General features: G+C 42.1%; 1 protein-coding gene across 3 annotated transcripts in view; it reads right to left on the bottom strand.

Moving 5' to 3' along the window:
- sema5a (sema domain, seven thrombospondin repeats (type 1 and type 1-like), transmembrane domain (TM) and short cytoplasmic domain, (semaphorin) 5A) overlaps positions 1-15,407 on the bottom strand; it is a 136,684-nt gene that overhangs the window by 2,824 nt on the left and 118,453 nt on the right. For 2 of the 3 annotated variants that reach the window (XR_012592250.1, XM_074622603.1), the window contains exons 17-21: positions 13,466-13,675; positions 11,182-11,352; positions 10,862-11,017; positions 8,835-8,879; positions 6,141-6,352 (exon numbers count right to left, since the gene is read on the bottom strand). Coding sequence is in view for 2 of the 3 variants with exons in the window: in XM_074622603.1 (XP_074478704.1) it covers positions 6,141-6,352; positions 8,835-8,879; positions 10,862-11,017; positions 11,182-11,352; positions 13,466-13,675 (794 nt within the window). In the remaining variant the exon portion in view is untranslated. The remainder of the gene's footprint in view (positions 1-6,140; positions 6,353-8,834; positions 8,880-10,861; positions 11,018-11,181; positions 11,353-13,465; positions 13,676-15,407) is intronic. The other variant, XM_074622604.1, reaches the window with a different exon arrangement.

Below are 15,407 nucleotides of genomic sequence, written 5' to 3'. Positions count from 1 at the left end.
AGGAGGAGAGGAATGGGCAAGAGTCATCCTCAAAGAAACCCTAGGGCCATATTCAATCACCATGTAGCTGTACAGAAAACTGCAGCTACATGCTGACTTAAGTTTGTGATCATAAACTAGATTGCTGAAAATACTCCCGTTGGCCAAGAAACCAGTATCTGTGATACATTGTGCATAATAATAAAGACTCATCAACATAAGGATTTGAGCCAAAACCTCTCAAATATGGCATCAGGTGTTCATCATTCCTCCCTATAAACGCTCAAAAGAGGCATATTACGGTTTAGGCTCAGTGAGTGAGGGTTGGAGGCAGAATGTGCTTCTGGAAAATTAGACAGTGATCATTTGTCATGCAGCTCCTTTTGTATTTTCACACGGTCTGTCTATATTCATATCCGCCTCTGTCTGCAATAGGACAAACTGAATTATGCTCGATGCTCCTGACTCTAATTGCATGACAGATGAACGCTCCTCACACCTTTATTCTGCAATGAAATTACATTTGGAGACGTTTGCTCCGAGCCAAATGATCTATCTCACTCTGTGACACTTTCATATGTGAGAAGTAGTTTTTGCAAACAGAGATCAAGGTATTCACTTAGTTCATAATACATGTCTGATATTGAAGACTTCCTCTGACAGGATATCAAACACAAACGAAAAGAAAATCTGCCGAAAAAAATGCTGATTTATCAGCATTGCAGTAAAATCAAGTTATAATACTAAGCTGAGTTTTAGTGTAAAACTTTGAAGAATACCAATTGACCGTGCGCTAAACCTCTCCCCTGAACAGCGGGTCTCTCACGCTTTGAATTTCTCTACATATTGAAGTGGTGCGTATGGCTGTAGGAAAATGAAGAAGTTTGGAGGGTGGTGGTTTTTTTCCTAGCCTGTCCAAAACCAAAAGTGCAAGAACAAAGTGTGAGGAAACGGGGTGTTTGTCTGCTCCAATGTAGCTGCAAACGATAGCATGTTCAGTTATTAGCTTACTGCCTACAACAGTAACCGAGTATTACATCCAAGGCCACAAGTTAGCAGATTAATGAACTAAGCTTGAGAGGGTACAGGTTACGTTAAAGAGGAACTATTATGCTTATTTTCAGGTGCTTACTTGTATTTTGGGTTTCTACTAGAACATGTTTACATGATTTAATGTTCAAAAAACGCTTTACTTTTCTTATACCGGCTGTGCTGCAGCACCTCTTTTCACCCTCTGTCTGAAACGCTCTGTTTGGTCTGCTCTGATTGGTCAGCTGGCCCACTCTGTTGTGATTGGTCAACCAAACCAAACTCTTTGGACTCCGCTCCAGCTCCGCTCTAATTAGCTTTGTTTGAGGGCATGCCAAACTAGCCGTTATGCAAATGTGTTACTTGGTGACATCACCACATTACGGAAGAAAAGGCGGGACTTCAAGCAAGGCTTTTCAGGCAGTTCAGGAGCAGTGTTTCTGTGGGGGAGAGTAACTCCCTTTGGGGTTTGAAAAAGCACAAAAGCATAATAGGTCCCCTTTGAAAAATAGTTTACTACTAGCGCCTCCACTGTGTAGTATTTCTCCACTGAGTGGAAGCTGGCCCTGGATGCTATCAGAGTGCAGGCTAACATTAGCAGCTCTGTTGTGCTCTTTATTGGATTTAAGGAAGTTTACACCCCAGTAACCCCATCAAGCAACAACACAATGGTTAGTCCTCTTCCTAAATCCTCTTCTCTTGTCATATCAAAAGTAAAAACATACTGTTTAAAATGATGAACATATGTGAGCGAAGCAGCTAAACAGGGTCATGTTTGAACAACGTAACAGTCAGATCATACTTATAATACGAGGATTAACCAGCTCCACACGGCAATAGAAAAACATGCTGTTTCTTTACATGTCTTTGTCGACTTTTTGCCTGAACATGCAGCTTTATCCTCAGTCTTTCAGTACAATACCATGTAGCAAAAAGTAAATTTGCCACCGTTGTTATTGTAAACTGCTATCTGCAATGCGAGAATAAAAAGCACACAGGCATAGCAACAGTAACTACAGTAAGGGGGGCAGCTTACTGGAGCCTCTCTCTATGATTCATGCCATGTAGTCTGGCATATCCAATAGCTGCTTATCAGCAGGAAGGCCAAAACGTGCCAGAGCCTTTAAGTGGCCAGCAAGTTCCAGACTATTTTACAACTGTAATTTGTAAGAATATTTTGAAGCAAATTATTTTATTGGTGTAAAATCATGCTACCAGATTCATAACTTCTGAAGCTTCATTTTAGGGTAAAAAAATGCACAGGGTGTATAAGTGATTGAAAGGCTCTTTAATACAGAGCACTGGGAATCCTTGAAAAAAGCCCAGCTGGGGCATGGAGTAGCTGTGGACAAGCACTAATCACCAGCTCTAGTCTGGCACTAAAGGCCTGACGTATCAGTGGATAAGAGGCTGTTTGTACCACGAGAGTAGCTGGATGTCTGTCACTGGCTCGGGTGCATCCGACTGTCTGCATTTTAGGATGCAATAATGACACAAAGGGCCTTTCTCAATCCACCCCCTACACCCTCTCCCAACCCGTTTCCACTGCGTTTGTGTGGAGGGTCCGACATATTAAGTACCATCCCAAATCAATTAGCGGGGGTGGAAGTGGGTTATATCACCCTCCAACAACGAGCCTTCATCGATGCCGACTTACTGGCCACATGTAGCGGCGTTTTGCGTTTGTCATGGAACGCGCTCCGAACAAACGTAAACTGCTCAAACTAAGATAAACATTTAATATGGTCATACAGACTTAAAAAATACTTTTTATTTAGGATCAAATATCTAGTCTTGAAAAACGATAGGCGTGTTTATTTGAAAAGTAAAGCAGCTCATAAACATCAGACTTAAAAACGAGAAGATGTTTACCAAAAAAATGCAACCAAAGAAGCATGGGAGTAAGATATATTTTTAGTTTCTCTGTATATTGCAGTCTTTTTATCCTCAATACTGTGAACCTTTGCACTTCCCCTACAATATATCTTTACACATTCCTGCGAAGCTCTTTCATTTTAAACAGATTTATTGTACATATTTTCTTAAAAGTAGGCCTATTTTTAAAAAATATTTAAAAAAAATATATATATTTTTACGTTTTTTTGTTTATGCACCAAAACACCAAAGAAAATTCCTTGTATATGAAAACCTACTTGGCAATAAACCAGATTCTGATTCAGATTTTTCTCCATAGGTTTAAGCCCCATTTTATATGGAGTGTAATGAGTCTGCCACCTCACTGCCCACACTGTTACTTATGTAGTTTATTATTAGTGCTGTTTACCTGTTGCCTCTTGATAAGAAACCATAGTTAAGACAGTTTCTGTTTCCGTTGGAGAGAGGGAAGTTTGTCCCAAAACTTGCTGTTGTATTTATACTCTACACCTTAGAGAAGGGTGCTTCATTCAGCTGTGAGTGTGACTACAAACGGAGTTCATTCCATCACAGAGTGTGAGTGGGAAGTGTCACACAATACCCGGTGAGCTGATTTGATTTATTTTTAATAAGTTTGTTTTCTAGAGCTAAAACCAGAGACCGAAATAAAGAAAGAAATGATAAGAAATCTGCCTGTGATAATAAACTGCTCTGCACAAACAGAACCTGCTGCTGACCGCTTCTGATTCTGTTGCTCATATCATTAAGTCCAGTCCAGTTTATTCCTGTACAACAAAAAGGCCCTTCGAGCTGGAGCCAATTGAGACTTGAATGATATGAGCATGGATAACCCTGGACCAAGCCACTATGCTGGAACCTGGTGTGCCCATGGCTGACTCTCACCAAGTATTCTTGGAGCTACACAGACTGACCAATTAGGAGCCAAGCCAAAAAATAATGCCATCAGGAAGCAGCAGGGGCCAGCGACACAGGCATCCACCAGCTTACCTCAAAATATCACCTCATCAGTAGGTGTTCAACATGACCAGCATACTTCCGGTTGAGCTATACAGAACTCAGCCATTCTCATCCTACTTGCTCTGGACACTGCAACCACACCTCCTGTGGTTGGAGGAGAGGCAGAGTTTCATCAAGAAGCTATTAGGGAAGCTCTTGACCCCCTCCAGGCTGCTTTGTTGGAGGAGAATTGATGGAACTGGGGGAAATCCAAAGATAACAAGAAGAGAAAAAGGAAGCTGAGGATTCCTACAGGAAACTAGCAGACCAAGCATGTGAGGCCACACGAGAATGGGAGTTCTTCACAACTCTGATTACTAGAGCCAGGATATTTAGACTGGCAGAGAGAGAGAGCTTGAGGAGGCCACACTAGTGTCCAGCTTTTTACAGATTAAAAACTCCCACATCTCTACTCCATCTCAAAACACAGCAAAGGCAGCTGCAACATGTGACCCTGTCTTAGAACATATACCGGCGAGGACAGAGTTGGAGTCTGATCCACTGTGAGTTGCTAAAGCGCCTGCATTGCCGCTGGAGTCAAAGGTAGCTGACCCTGCTGCCTCCGCCTGGCCAGACTTCCAAGGCCTGTTGTCGGTTTCCTGCTCTGCTGTCCAGTTGCCTCCAGTGGGGTCCCGTCTCCGTGGCCATCTTCCAGTGGGGTCCCATCTCCGTGGCCATCTTCCAGTGGGGTCACGTCGTCGACCCCCAGAGCGATCCTGTCTCTGTCCTTCAGTGGGGTTACATCGACGACCCCCAGAGCGTTCCCGTCTCTTTCCTTCAGTAAAGGGTCACATTGCTGACCCTAAGAGCGGTTCCGCCTATGTCGCCAACCTCTCGATCATCCACCAGAGCGGTCCCGTCTCCGTCCTTCAGTGGGGTTACGTCGCCGACCCCCAGAGCGGCCCGTCTCCGTCCTTCAGTGGGGTTACGTCACCGACCCCCAGAGCGGCTCCGCCCGTCTGGTCACCCTCCTGCCCATCCTCCAGAAGTACTCCACACTGTACTGGTGGAGGTTGAAGGAATCTTGAACTCCAAACCGTTGGGAGACATACCGACCATTCCAACGTGGACGACTCTGATCCTGTCACCCCAAATATGTTGCTCTTGGGGCGGCGGGATGATCCCTTTCCTCAAGCAATGTACACCCTCACCAACCGGATTGGGAAGAGGAAGTTTTATCTGGCATTATGAACCAAACCTGCAACCTTGACCTAAGTGGCAGAAGGACTTTGAATTGACTCAAAACCATTAAGTTAAACCTAAGTTTTGGGGGCAGCTGTTAAAAGAGGCCATACAGTATATGCTGCCACTGTGGAAATGTGAGTCAGACACCAGTGACTCCTTTTGTTGAGCTTCTAGCTCACTTGTATTCAGGATGCCTCTCCTTCCCCTCACTGTACTGTATGTCTATGTTCTTTCATGTATTGTATGCCTTGCTGTAGAACCAATTGCCCTCCAGGGACAAAAATAAAGTCAAGATTGAAATTGAGATTGCCTTCCTCACTTTGCTCTCTCTTTTTGACCTCCACCATGATGCATGCGTCCTGTAACTTAATTCACTTCTTTAATGCTTTGATTTACCTGTTTATCGCACATCTCTGAGGTGATTTGATTTATTGTTAATAAGTTTGTTTTCTCGTTGCAGAGCTAAAACCACACACACACACACACACACACACACACACACACACACACAGAGGCAAAGAAAGCAATGATAAGAAATCTGCCTCTGAAAATAAACTGCTCTGCATAAACGGAACCTGCTGCTCACTGCATCTCATTCTGTTGCTCATATTTCTGTCCGACACTGTCTAAGCAGGGAAATGTGCAGATGCAGAGCATCTTCGCTGATTACCTACCCACGCACCGATAAGTAATTGCATTAGTATGTTATGAGAAAGCAGTGTATGACCACTGACACAGAACAAAGTCACACACTGAGACACACAGCAGAGGAGCACACGGAGAGAGGATGTACGCACAACTGCCAATTTTGTTACACGGCGAGAGAGTGTCAGTGCACGACAGGAGGTGGTGTGACAGTGAGAGTCATGCAGTAAGAAGTGTATTTAATCACGAGTGACACTGGAGGAAGAGGCAAACCGTTGCTCACTGACTGGGAGTGTGACATAAGTCAAACAGTAAGGAAATGTTATAAACTGCCACTCTGCCTCTTTACACATCTGGACATCAATCAAGTGCGACCCCCGGTGAACCCCAGCGCAAACCTGTCCACAGACCTTGATGGCTTCCACCGAGTCGTATTTGTCCAGCTTGTTGATGTGGTTGGTGATGCTGGTGTTGAGCGGCGCCGCTGAGATGGGGTGGATGACAGTGGCGTCGTGAGACTGCTGCTGGTAGCGCTGGCAGTACGAGTAGACCAGCAGGGTGACCAGACAGCCGAGGATGGAGCTGCTGAGCCCCACGGCGATCATGTGGAAGAGGTTGAAGTCTGGAAGAAGAAGAAAGGGATACGGAGGATGGAGGAAATTCTCTGTCAATTCACACAAGTGAAAGTGGTAATTGAAGCTGCAATTCATATGGTAATGATGGAGTGTTCTGCAATAAAAAAAGATTTTTCTCTCTTTGTCTCTTCCTGTTTTTTTGTTCTTACTGAGTGGGACCTCCTGTATTTCACAGATAAAAGATGTGTAAGAATGCCCTGTTTATATCTGGCATCCACATGCAACTTTCCTCTAGATATTGAATACATTGGCTATAATTACAGTAAAATTAATTTACGTTTGAATTATTATGTGTGACTTCTTGTTGTGTCATTTACAGGGGGTCCAGCCAAAAATAAGAGTTAAATATATAATATAATATATATAAATTAGGGCTGTCAATTAATTAAAATATTTAATCGGGATTAATTGCATAATTATCCATAGTTAATCATGATTAATCACAAATTAATCACACATTTGTTAGCTGTTCAAAATGTACCTTAAAGGGAGATTTGTGAACATGGGAGTGGATAAATATGCTTGCTTTATGCAAATGTATGTATATATTTATTATTGGAAATCAATTAACAACATAAAAACAATGACAAATATTGTCCAGAAACAGAGGTCAAAGGTCAAGGGACCAAGTATGGAGTGTTATTTAACCTCCTTCCCGAAACGTTATTATTGCGTTAACTTTGACAGCCTTAAATATAATATATATAAATATAAATGTATACTGCTGTATTAAGCAATTAAGCAATCATTCTGCCACAATAATGGTAGTGTAATATAATAATTGATATGCTGCATATGGTTTCTGTATTATTAATGCACTATCCATACAGTACATCATGTTTTATGTATAGAGACATAAGTCAACTAAAGTATACGTTTATGAAATACAGGTCAGAGCACTTCCCTCAACTGGCTTTTATTCATGTTGAAAAATGTATAGGAGAGAAGAATTGTTTTTTTGCCCTGAGCACTGTCTGCATACTGCAGAGCTCCCTCTCAGACTACATACAGCCTCCAACAAGCTAAATAATGATAGTAAGAGCAGCCTGTAGACTGTGTAAGTAGTCGGAACTCGGGGCACATAAGGTCCCCAAAGCCTCGCTTCTCCTCGTGTAGCTTATTGCTGTGGGCGCAGGGTATCTGTCTAAGGCAACTTGGATGAGTCTTTCTGCATTTTTATCAACTCGGAGCATTCTCATGTATGGATTGTTGCAGCTGGGCAGTAAGACAACACTTTTAAAAAGTGATTTTATCGATTTACTCAGATTCCAACTTAAACTGTAGAAAGGAAACAATTGTTTTGGCATTCACCATGTTTCTCAGCCCTATTTTTTTATAGTCTAGATGAAGTAAATTAAGTAGGGCTGTCAAAGTTAATGTGATAATAAGGTGTTAATGCAAATTCGTTTTAACGCCACTAATTTCTTTGATGCATTAAAGTAATTTGCAATTTTTAATTAACCTCTTAAAATTCCAGGTTGCAGCAGGTTCAGTTAGAGTGAAGATACTGACATCATATGAAAGTAGAAAACCTAAGGAATCCATTGGTAGCAACCGCGAAAGAGGTTAAATAACACTCCAAACTTACGCTAACTTTTGCCGTGGAAAAACTGACATGGCAATTATTAAAAGGGTCCCTTGACCTCTGACCTCAAGATATGTGAATGAAAATAGGTTTTATGGGTACCCACGAGTCTCCCCTTTACAGACATGCCCACTTTATGATAATCACATGCAGTTTGGGGGAAGTCAAAGTCAAAGTGGACTTGAGTCTGTCATGTTATGATTTGATCATATTTTTCATGCTAAATGCAGTACCTGTGAGGGTTTCTGGACAATATTTGTAATTGTTTTGTGTTATTAATTGATTTCCCATAATAAATATATACATACATTTTCATAAAGCAAGCATATTTGCCCACTCCCATGTTGATAAGAGTATTAAATACTTGACAAATCTTCCTTTAAGATACATTTTGAAGAGATAAAAAATTTGCTATTAATCACGATTAAATATTTTAATCTATTGACAGCCCTAAAATGAAGGTTTGCGAAAAACCATCTGCAAAGCTACATACAGTACATATACTGTATGGTGTCTACTGTGCTACCCTTAATATGAGGAAATTATATTTAAAGGTTGAGAAGAACGATGCATCTCTGACTTCCTCCAGATATGATCAGATCAGCATTTTCTTTTAATGTATCTTGGGGGTGCGCTTACTGCTGGATCTATGTGCGTTAAGCAGCATTGGAAAGCTATCTTATAGTCAAAGATACTGTAAATGTGCAATGCCAGGTGTTATCCTCCTCCTTCTCTCTCTTACACACACTCACACTCACACTCACACTCACACTCACACTCACACTCACACTCACACACACACACACACACACACACACACACGCACACACGCACACACGCACACACGCACACACGCACATACAGTATATATATATATAAATTACCTCCACAGCGCCTCTCCTCCTGACTGGAGCGTGCGATCGAGACTTCTGACAAAGGTGAAAAAAGCAAAAGGCAGCAAAATTAGGGCCAAAAACCAAATACACGTGCATCCCTGTTAGCATGACAAATTGCACCTTTGAAGGTTGAGTGTGGAGATGAAAGCTGCGCCCAATATGGAACAGATTATCGTAAAAACTCCACGAGCTAATCGCGGCAGTGGCACCTGGAGTGGTTTATGAAAAGTATCAGCTCTCATTAAAGGAAATGAAGTACAAGACGTATCTAATGAACCTTAATGGACTACCTTTCCCATTAAAGGGGATGGATGATAAGGTATAAAGGCAAATGGGTAATTCTATAAAGACCTGCGAAAGGTTTTCATGACTATTATATCCCTGCTAATTAATACAGAGGGGTTACAAATTTATGTTTCAATCAAATGTTTATTCTAATCTCATAATTAATGAATCCTGAAGTTTAGGAACTTCAGGAGCCATGAAAAACGACTTTTTCCAAAAATATACAAACAGTTTCAGTGTTCGCAGTGATTAAATGTTAATACCATAAGCATCCTTTGTTAAAGGGAGGAGTTTTAATGATCTCTGTGTAGCTCAGATCAATGCTCTAGGTGTCTCGCATTACTGGCTGTCAATAGGGAGATGTCCATCTAAGCAGATATCAATACTAAGGGTGTGTGTGTGTGAGATATGTGTGTATATTTATGTTTTAGAAGGACTTTCTGAACGTTCAGTCTTTGAGAAAGAGTTCATTTGAAAAACTGTTTAACTGACTATTCGCTACACCCCTCCCCCGGACAGTGATTGAGTAATTGTAGCTTAGCAGCCGTAACCAGACACGCCACAGGCTGAAGTAAGAGCCATTCTTGGCATTCAAAGAGCTTTTAGATTTAGTTTTAGATTTTTATTTTTGCTGAAGGCTGGGTAGTCTGACTTTTTTTTGGGAGAGCAGGGCAGAGGAGGGTCTTTTATTAATTTTTTTCTGACTTCATAAGTCTTTTTTTTATTCCAGCCTTCCCTTGCCAGATTTATTATATCTTCAAATAGTTACATCAAAAAGGCAGCTTTCATGTGCGCCACGGGTCAAAAAGGTGCGCTTTGCATGCAGAGGATCATCCTCTGTATAGGAGTTTTATATTCCTCATCACCATCAAATAAGCAGCAACTGTCAGTTTTGAAAAATACAAGTGGATCTCTTATTAGTTATTGCTGATTGAATGTCTCTAGTAAAAACGGACAGCTTGAAAAAGTAAGGGGGTTAGAGAACGGTCATTTTCAGTGGGCGGAATCAATAAACTTGATCTCATCTTGTCTCACCAGTTCTATAAAAAAGTGTCTTATACAGTTACTGCTTGTTAACAAACAACAGAAAAGCTTTAGGACACACTGTCCACTTAACACTGCAGTTACTCATTAGGAACAAGGTTGCATTATTAAAGGGCAAATTATCACTTAAACACGGATGCTAGAAAATAGTAAAGAAAAAAATAAAAATGCTTGAATGACCACGTATAGAAAAAAAGCACACAGGGGCCATTTCTCTCTTTCCTTCCGACATTAAAAAAAAGTAAAACTGCTGGTGTAAGTGCTTTTTGCATGGCCCGACAAGACTCCTAGACTCATAATGAAACTAATATAGCAGCGGGGTTGTTGGAATATGTAGGGAGACTGCCCTTAAGTGTAGCACCCGGGTTCACGCCCCCGTGTAATCACCTGCCGCTCTCGGGAGTCCTTGAGCAAGACACTAATCCCAACCGCCCTCGAAAGTGCTGCCCTGTCGCTGAACCTGACCTTCGACCTCAGACGAGTCCCTTAGAGGGATCGCTAACGTATTTCATTATCGCAGGATTCTCGGAAATGAACTGAATTGCCGCTGTGGGCATATGGTGGTGGGTGGTGCAGAATGAATGTGTGTGTGCGCTCAAAGTTGTGTGTTAAGTCATGCACGAGTGCCCAAGATATTCCTGAAGAGACGGCTGTATATGTGTGTGTGTGTGTGTGTGTGATATTACCTGGTATAAAATTGGAGTCAGGGGAGCATGGCCTGTTCTCGCTGTTGTTTCCCGTGCACTGGTTTCCAGTGGGGAACAGGACATCACAGTGACGCACACGCATCTGGGCGCCGTTGGAGTCGCAGTGGGACCACTCGGACCAGCTGGACCAGCTCTCTGGGAATGTCAATGACAGTATATCTCACAGCCTGTCCAGTATGTTTGCGCCCTCAGCTGCATTTTAGTCATGCATGAAACTAAAGAAAATAAGCAATGAAGGTGTGATGGATTGGTGGCCCAGTCAGAGCCCTAAGCTGCTTATCACTGAGGTGTGTGTGTACCTGGACAGGATTGTGTGTTGCACAGCGCCTCCTCAGTGTGCAGGCCCAGGCAGATGTCCCCTCCGTAAGCTGGCGGGGGGTTGTTGCAGGTGCGCGTCCTCATGTAGTGTCCCCCTCCGCACGTCACAGAGCACTTGGACCATGAAGACCAGCATGACCAGCTGCCGTCCACTAAACCGAGGATATCAGTAACATATTGTTTATCATAATGCTAAAAAAACTGTATGATTATATTTGTGTAAACATTTTTCTTCTGTTATTGATGCAGGAAATAGCCATCAGTTTCTTGTTTTCTAGGAGAATATTCCGCTAAAATGTGTGCTTTCATGTTTTCTAGGATTTAGGTTCCAGGTCATTTGAAAAGACAATTTCCTCTGAACATCAAGTGATTGGAAGTCATTCCAAGCCATTTCAAACAGCGATGCGTGACGCAGAAATATGAAGCAATTTAGAGATGTGTGTGTGTGTGTGTGTGTTTGCTTGCTTGAGAGACTGTTTTGAAGTGACAGGAAGTGTTCTTCATCCAGCTGTTACAGCAAACGCCTGACCCCCTCCCAAACCCCGATCTCTCCTCTGATTAATAAAGATAAATGAAGCATCACAATCCACCGTTGTTGTTCCTCCCTTGATGTGGTGCCAAGTGGCAACCGTGTGAAAATTCACGACGGCACCAGCACACAAAAGAAGACATATAAATAGATGAAAAGAAGAAGAGAAGGAGATGTGGGAGGAATTAGGAAAAGAAAGGGCAATAAAATGGGGGGCAATCTTTGGCCATGAATCACAACAGCAGGAAATATCCTTTGCCAATCCTGTCGATAAAACCTTACTTCATTGTGGCAGAGAGATATTACCTTTTCGGCACCACTTGAGAATTGCTTTTAAAGACCTGATGATGGCTGGCAGCACAGTGCAGGTAATTGAAGTTGCCGACGCTTTTTGTCATCTCGGTGTAATTTCTCTATCACAAAGCGACACATAAGTCGATTCCTGGCCCGTGATGACGGATCGTCTCATCTCGGGCGCAGACGCAAGAAAAAACACGGATTCATTTGTTTCCAAACCAGATGGATGGTAGGCATAACACCTTCTCTCTCCTTCTCTTTCACATGCTTAAACAGCACTGGATTATCCATAGGAGGATTACAATTGGTCTACTCAGCATGCCTCAAAATAATATCTCACTTCCAGAGGGGTGCTAATTGAGTACGCATTAGTATTCATTACGACTCAGGCTGGGTTAAGTCGGTTCCTTTGGGGGACAGGAGTGCGGAGTTGTTCATCAACATACTGTAACTATGGTATTATTACAGTCAACATCCCAGAATAGGTGTACTACATGTATTAGCATAGCGATGCAGGGCAGGAAAATCAAAGCACATTCACTCGACATTTTACTCAAGGGGAACATTAGTGGCAACCATACCAGGCAGAGCCTTCCTGAACAAAGCAATTGCGATGCTCTCAGATCCAAAGTCTTCATCTGAGCTCGCAGCTGATAACAGCTTTACCCTGTTAGTGCTCAAGCTGTTGGGAGCCGAATGGCGCACACTTTCACGGGATGAATTAACAGGGTGTAAAAATAGTATCGATGGCCGCGTGCTCTCTTGCTTGGTTACGGTGTGGCAGCAGTTATGAAGACAGATCGCGGCTGCTGACGATGACGCACAGATCTAGGGTTTATAGTGAGATACCGAAGCCCTACTCCAGGGGGCTTGATTAATAATCATCTGAGACAACATTCCTGCTTGTCTGCTCGGCACCCATGCTGGATACCAGGTGCACTTTATGCCAAACTAAGCACTGGATTTCCATTTAGACAGCTTACTTCCCTCGTCAGACAGAGTATTCTTTTAATTAGAAAGCTTCCTCTCTCAGTCTTCCGCTGGAGGAGTGTTGAAAATGCATTGTCTCAGAGCTTTTCACAACAGAATAAGGCCCTCCCATAGCTGGCAGCATAATTACCCTGCAATGTAATTACATACTGGATCGCCGCAGGGATTGTCTCTTCGATTCCTGGTGTAAATTGGGGTCTTCGTCATACCTCTTATCTACATCTGATTTCTTTTGTTTGTTCCTGATGTTTTGAAGTCATGGTGTCACTGTAATTCTTTATCCATTAATCAAGGATAAACATAGCTTGCGTATGGTGTGGTGTGTATTTATCTGTGAGAGCTGGCTATGTAATTGACTTCTGGTCTTGTCCTCTGTTTGGTTTGTGTACAGTATGTGTCTTTGCAACTAAAACTGGTTCGTAACATGTATATGTGTGTGCATTTCCTACCTGGACAAGGGGTGATGTTACACTCCTGATACTCCTGTGGCGGCCCCAGGCAGGTCTGACCTCCGTGCTTGGGTTCTGGGCTACTGCAGGTCCTCTTCCGGCTGCGGATCCCCCGGCTGCAGTCTCTGCTGCACTGGGACCAGGAGCTCCAGGACGACCAGCCACCGTTCACCGTGTGGCCTGAGATCCTCCCGAGGCGAAGCACCTCTCCTGTTGGGAATAGAGTGGGGGCAACATAAAAAAATGACTTCTACTGGATGTCACACCTGTGCCAGCTTTTCTCTGCATTAAGACAACATTTCCTATAAAACTATTCCCTATAGTAGCGGATGATCCTCCATTCCTGGCATCTCTGTGTGTACATTCGTTTTGAAGAGCGAGAACAGGGCAGAGAGTCAATAGCAGCTTTGATAACAGTTACTCTAAAGCTTTTAGAGATACTCCAAAAGCTTTAACTTGATTTGTGCTAAAAGAGCAGAGCCCACGGCGTGTTTTGTGTTGTTGTGAAGTTGTTTTGTGCTGTAAAGCGATTCAACAGATTTAATTAAAAATCAACCGGTGGAACACCATGTGCATAGAGTGTCGAGGCTCAAAGGCTCTGTCAATCTGAAGTTCTGCCTGTTTACTAAATCATATTTGAAGTCATACCGATGTCTTAGGCAGATAGAAACACAAAGGAAAAATCATTTATTCAATCATATTTTTAGTAGTCATGGTAGTGGCATGGCTTTGGTGATCGGTCGGTCTGTCCACCACTTCGTTCCCTGTAAAATTCAGAATCAACTTTAAGATCTTGCTTATTACATATAAGGCACTGCATGACCTCGCCCCCAGTTACATTTCTGATCTCTTAGTTCCATATTTGACCTGTCGAACACTTCGATCCTCTAATCTCGGCCTTTTATCCATCCCCTGCTCAAACTGCAAAACAAAAGGTGATCGGGCCTTTTCTGCTTTAGCCCCAACTCTCTGGAATCACCTCCCCCAATCTATTAGAGCTGCTGAATCTCTGGACTGTTTGAAGCGGCTTCTAAAAACCCATCTTTATAGGCAAGCCTTTCTATAGGCCTCATACACATGTGTGTTTGTCTGTTTTTGTTTGATCTGTTTCTCATTGTTTCTCTGTTTCATATTGAAATTTTTCCTTGTTTTCATCATTGTTTGATGTTTCATTTGTGTGTGAAGCACTTTGTAACGGTGTGTTTTAAAAGGTGCTATATAAATAAAGCTTTACTTACTTACTTACTTACTTTGATCCAGACTGAAATATTTCAGAAACTATTGGATGGATTGAATTGAATTGAATTTTGCACCGACATTCAGTTCTCCCCAAGAGGATGAAGCCTAACGACTTTCCTCTAGCGCCACCATGAGATTCACATTTGTGGTTTTGAGTCAACTCTCTCAACAACTATTGGATGGATTCCCTCAGGATTAACTGTAATAACCTTAACTTTTCATCAAGTGCCATCATCAAGTCAAAGTTACAATTTGTCCAATTCTTTGGTTTATGACCAAATACCATGCCATTCCCATTAACCAAAACTGTACTTTGTGTTTAGGCTACAGTAAGTAGCAAATGTTGGCATGATGGTGAACATGGTAAACATTGTACATGCTAAACATCAATATATTAGCATTGTCACTATGAGCATGTTAGCATGCTGATGTTGGCACTCTTAGTCTTCTTTGTGTAGTCTTACTTTTTCAAATATAAAAAATAAAAAGTAATTGTATTCTACTCTATTTCTTTTATTTCAAATAAATAAATAAATTACTAGCAGAAGTGATGTAAGAAAATATCCAAAATATTGAATATCGTGATATTATATTTTATGATCCATTTTTAATTAATAGTTTACTTGCAAAGAATAATTTAGTCAATACTTTATTTCATTGGCAAAGATATGCGCCCTGTCAGTGTATGTGTCCTCTCAAAGTG

The sequence above is a fragment of the Sebastes fasciatus genome, chromosome 21 (genome assembly GCF_043250625.1).
Source record: "Sebastes fasciatus isolate fSebFas1 chromosome 21, fSebFas1.pri, whole genome shotgun sequence".
NCBI lineage: Eukaryota > Metazoa > Chordata > Actinopteri > Perciformes > Sebastidae > Sebastes > Sebastes fasciatus.
This window is presented reverse-complemented; position numbering and strand designations above follow the sequence as displayed.